Raw genomic sequence first — 4,166 nt, forward strand, 5'->3', positions numbered from 1 at the left:
ATTGATTGATTGATTGATTGATTGATTGATTGATTGATTGATTGATTGATTGATTGATTGATTGATTGATTGATTGATTGATTGAGGTGGAGAGAGACGCTTTTGTTTTGGAATATGAATATGTGGCGTGATACAACAACATGGTGAAAGCAACGATAAAACAATGGTCTAACCTTTTTGGCCTTGGGAAAGGCAGACCTTGAAAACACTTCCTGGAGTGAGGTTAAGGAGACAAAGCTACTTCTGAAAAAGTGGCAGAGTAATAAGCAACTGGCTGTGGACTTAGTCCTGTCCCTGTTGGTTGTCAGAGAACAGCACAAGGATATCTATCCCCCGGTCAAGGTAGACTCATACAACACAACGTTTTTTGAGTAATTAGGTAATGCTGGAGCCTCCTGCAGTGTTTACTTCAGTGTTTCAAAAGGTAGACAACCATCTGGCTAGATTGCACTGAAGGTGATTACTCCATGTTTCTCACACAGTTCTGGGCTTTGGAGCCTTTCTTATGGCCTCCTGAAATGCTTTGATGTCCCTTCGTTATTGATTGTCCCAGATAAATAAACTACTTGTTCCTGAGCATATTATAATTTCTTCTGAGAAACTTAATGAACTTTTTGTGCTAAGACTTGCAACAATTTAACAGAGTCTTTGTGACATGTTTGTTTGTCTGAAGAACAAGCCTTGGTTAAAGGGATCCACAATTAGTTGTAACATTAGACTTTATTTGATAGACATTTTTTTAACTGTAAAATAAATACTGTAAAAAAACTGTAGGCTGTTTAGTTTTGTACATTTTTTAAAATATTGGGTAAATGATGATGTGGATAGGTCATCGTGTGAGCGAGCTATATCCATCCTGAAGGTTAATCTTGGACAATATCTGATGATCGACTCTTTTAAAAGAAACCAGAGAGCGTTGACAGAGAGGAGAAGGTAGAAACGATTCAGTCTACAACTGAAAACGTGGATGGAGGACATCAGAGCTGCTTCATGGAAGAAGAACCTTAGCTTAGACTGTTAGCCTTCGCCAATGCTATATTACCTTATATGTATTAGCTCAGCGCTAGCATGACGAACAAGCTAAACTGAGGTCCTCCATCCATATTTTCAGTTGCAGGCTGAGTCATTTTTGTGTTCCCCTCTCTGTCATGTGGATGGAGGACCTCAGTGACGAGAGGAGAATGTGTAGCACTGAGCTAATACATATATATGGTGACAGTGTCTGGGCTAACACTTAAGCTAACAGGCTAAGCTGAGGTTCTTCTTCCATGAAGCAGCTCTTTATGTTTTCTTTAGCTTAAAAATAATGTTCTTGGATTCAGCCATCATATTGCCCTCGTTTTTGTTCATAGCTGTCTGCTAATCAGAGTCACATGTGGAATGCTATGTTTGACTTCATGTTGTTCATTGAGATAATCATTGGCTGCCCCTTGTGTTCCTAGAATAATAAAGCTCAAACTCAGCTGGACTTGTTATGGCTGCTGGCTTAGCCACTCGTCTAAGTATGATTGGTGAGCTGTCTTGAAATACTTGAGTGTACAGTGAGATGGATACTCAGAAAATTTGCTCCAGGCATATTAACCACAATGAACTTCTCCCAGTCTCTGGCTGGTTCCATGAGATCCTGAGTGAGGTCTCCAATCCAACATACTGAAGAGTCATCCGTTTCTGTTGTCATTGTTAATTGTCGATCAGCTTCATAGGTATTTRGACATGACAGCTGTCAAGTGTGCATTGTATTGTACAGTTCAATTTACACAAAGCATTTGTCCCTAAGAGTCCATTGGGAGTGTGTTCTGACTCCAGTATGGGTATTGTTGTCCTTGGGTCACCATAGCTGATGTCTATTGGTTTCAGAGCTGGTGCTAGTCATTTGGGTGCCCTCCTCCTCCTCRCAGAAATGAAAAAGAATTTAGTATTGCCAGTGTGCTTCTCTTTATTTCCAAAASAAAATTCTCAYTTTTGTTTTGAAAACAGATTTGCATATATCAGAATATGAACACAAGGAAACGGTAAGAGAAGAAATAAAACTTTGATAAAATACAGCTTCTTTCTTCTATTTTATTATTTAAATAAAATAAATAAATACCACCATCATTATTTAAAAAGATCTGTGCAATGACTTACAACAAAAGCAAGAAAGTGGTGGTTGTGTGTCTGACTTGTCTGTAGCTGAACTGTTGAGTTGATGGCTGGCTGTGTACTGCTGACAAGTCCACACATCTGCTGGTTGGTGGCTGTTTGAACTGCTACTGGATGTTGATCACCTGGATCTTCCTCCTGCCTTCAGCTCTCAGCAGTGACCCTGTATAATTCAGGAATACAAGATAAAACACWCCGAGTTTTATACTGAAGTATAGTTTTAAACCAAGGTACAACAATTATTGCAAACAAAGTGACAAACTGTCCACACTTGTGACAGGATCCTGGAGACTGTTGAAATCCTTAATTGTAATTTCCTCTTCTTCATCTTCCCTGGTCTCCTCGGGCCCCTTCCTCTCCATGGTTGGGACTGGCCAGAAACTGGTCTCATAGAAGGAGTCACTGAAGTATTCTGCTGTAACTGTTGCCCTCCGTTTTGGTCTGATGTCTGTTGTGGTTGGTTCAACTGCACTGGTGCAGGTTGGCTTTGCATAACAACAGCTTATGTCTTGTCTTTCTTTTTATTGTCCATCAGTTGCACATGAGGGAGCTTTCTGATCGTTTCCTGGTCCTGTTTTTTTCTGATCTTYTTCCTTCTTGCGTTGTAAGTCAGTCTTGTGTGCAACATGATCAGTGTCCACACCTTTTGTCATGCTGCCAAGTCCAACCACTTCTGCCAATTTGTTTCTCACTGGTTGTAGCAGTCCTTCTTGAATCTTGGTTCGGACGATTGACTGTTCCAAAGTCTGGATCATTTCCTGTGAAGGTTTCTCCATTCTTGATGAGCACTTGCCACACCCTGGTGTTCTCTTGGTCTCCAATGATTACTTTTAGAAGATTTCAATAAATTCAGTGGTTCATGCCATATTTTGTCAACATAAAATTCAAATAAAGATATGAAAAAACTACTATCATTTGTTTTTGCATGTGTGAAACTAAGTAAAAAAAAAATACTAAAACATGTTTCTTTGTGTTTTTGCCACCACAGCCAATCTGAAAACCCCCGAGTTTCAGATGAACACAGTGACAACCGTGCTCATCACAAGTGTGATCATTTTGGGTGTCACCAGCATTTGCTTCTTCATCTTCTCCCTCACACTCCTCAAAGGAAAGAGTTTTCCTGTCACCAGTGTGTCTGGAGTCCACAACCCAGCCTTCAACTGAGCACACGAACGCACCTCTCAGAAGACTCAGACTCATCTCGCAAAGCTGAGCTGGAYTATAAGAAGACACAAGACCTGTGCATCTAGTCGTTGTACTGGAAACCAGATGAAATAGAAACCCCTTCCCATGGCTGAACAGTGTTAGTGTAGAGATACAGCTGGAATGTGATGTCCTACCTTATAATACAACAACAAATTACATAGTAAAGAAAGAAATTTTCAAGTGAGAACAATGTACATCATATGTAATACCTCACATGTACATACAAAAAGATTGTTGATAAAGTGGAATAAATAAATGGAAAGATGGAATGAAGAATCTATAGCAGGATTGAAGGAATAMTCATGTTTGAAATGATGTTCCAATCTGATTCAATCCAGCTTTATTTGTAAAGCACTTTAAAACACCACAGCAGGCCAATGAGCTGTACAGTCAACAATAAAACATGACAAAACAGCTCGTTCTCACTCCCATCTCGTCACTTATTGATGCGTCTTGTTTTGTGTCGAGTATGCCCCTCACGTCAGTWATAGATGAGATGAGAACATGAAAGATAAGCCCATTGTCATATTTTTGAAAGGTGTAGAAAACACATAACAACTAACTGTTATCTTAACCCTAAACTTCATCATTATTAGCCCTACACTGCAAAAAACGTCAATCTTACCAAGTTTTAAAATCTTATATCCAGCCAAAAAGTCTTTTTGATCTTGTTTTGAGACTGATTTACTAAACAAGAACTGATTGTGTAAGAAAAATAATCTTTTCAGAATGTATAAGATAATTTGTCTTGGTAGTCTGAAAATTTTACTTGGTAAGATACTTGAAATAAGAAAAAATTGAGTCAAATCAAGTATTTC

General features: G+C 38.9%; 1 protein-coding gene across 1 annotated transcript in view; it reads left to right on the plus strand.

Annotated features, from left to right (window-relative positions):
• Positions 1-3,992, plus strand: part of LOC106525934 (zona pellucida-like domain-containing protein 1) — a gene marked incomplete in the record, with an annotated part of 12,248 nt that extends 8,256 nt beyond the window's left edge. The window contains 1 exon segment of the mRNA XM_014020334.1: positions 3,131-3,992. Coding sequence (XP_013875788.1) covers positions 3,131-3,306 — 176 coding nt within the window.
• Between the last annotated feature and the right edge of the window lie 174 nt (positions 3,993-4,166).

The sequence above is a fragment of the Austrofundulus limnaeus genome, unplaced genomic scaffold (assembly GCF_001266775.1).
Source record: "Austrofundulus limnaeus strain Quisiro unplaced genomic scaffold, Austrofundulus_limnaeus-1.0 Scaffold249, whole genome shotgun sequence".
Lineage (NCBI taxonomy): Eukaryota > Metazoa > Chordata > Actinopteri > Cyprinodontiformes > Rivulidae > Austrofundulus > Austrofundulus limnaeus.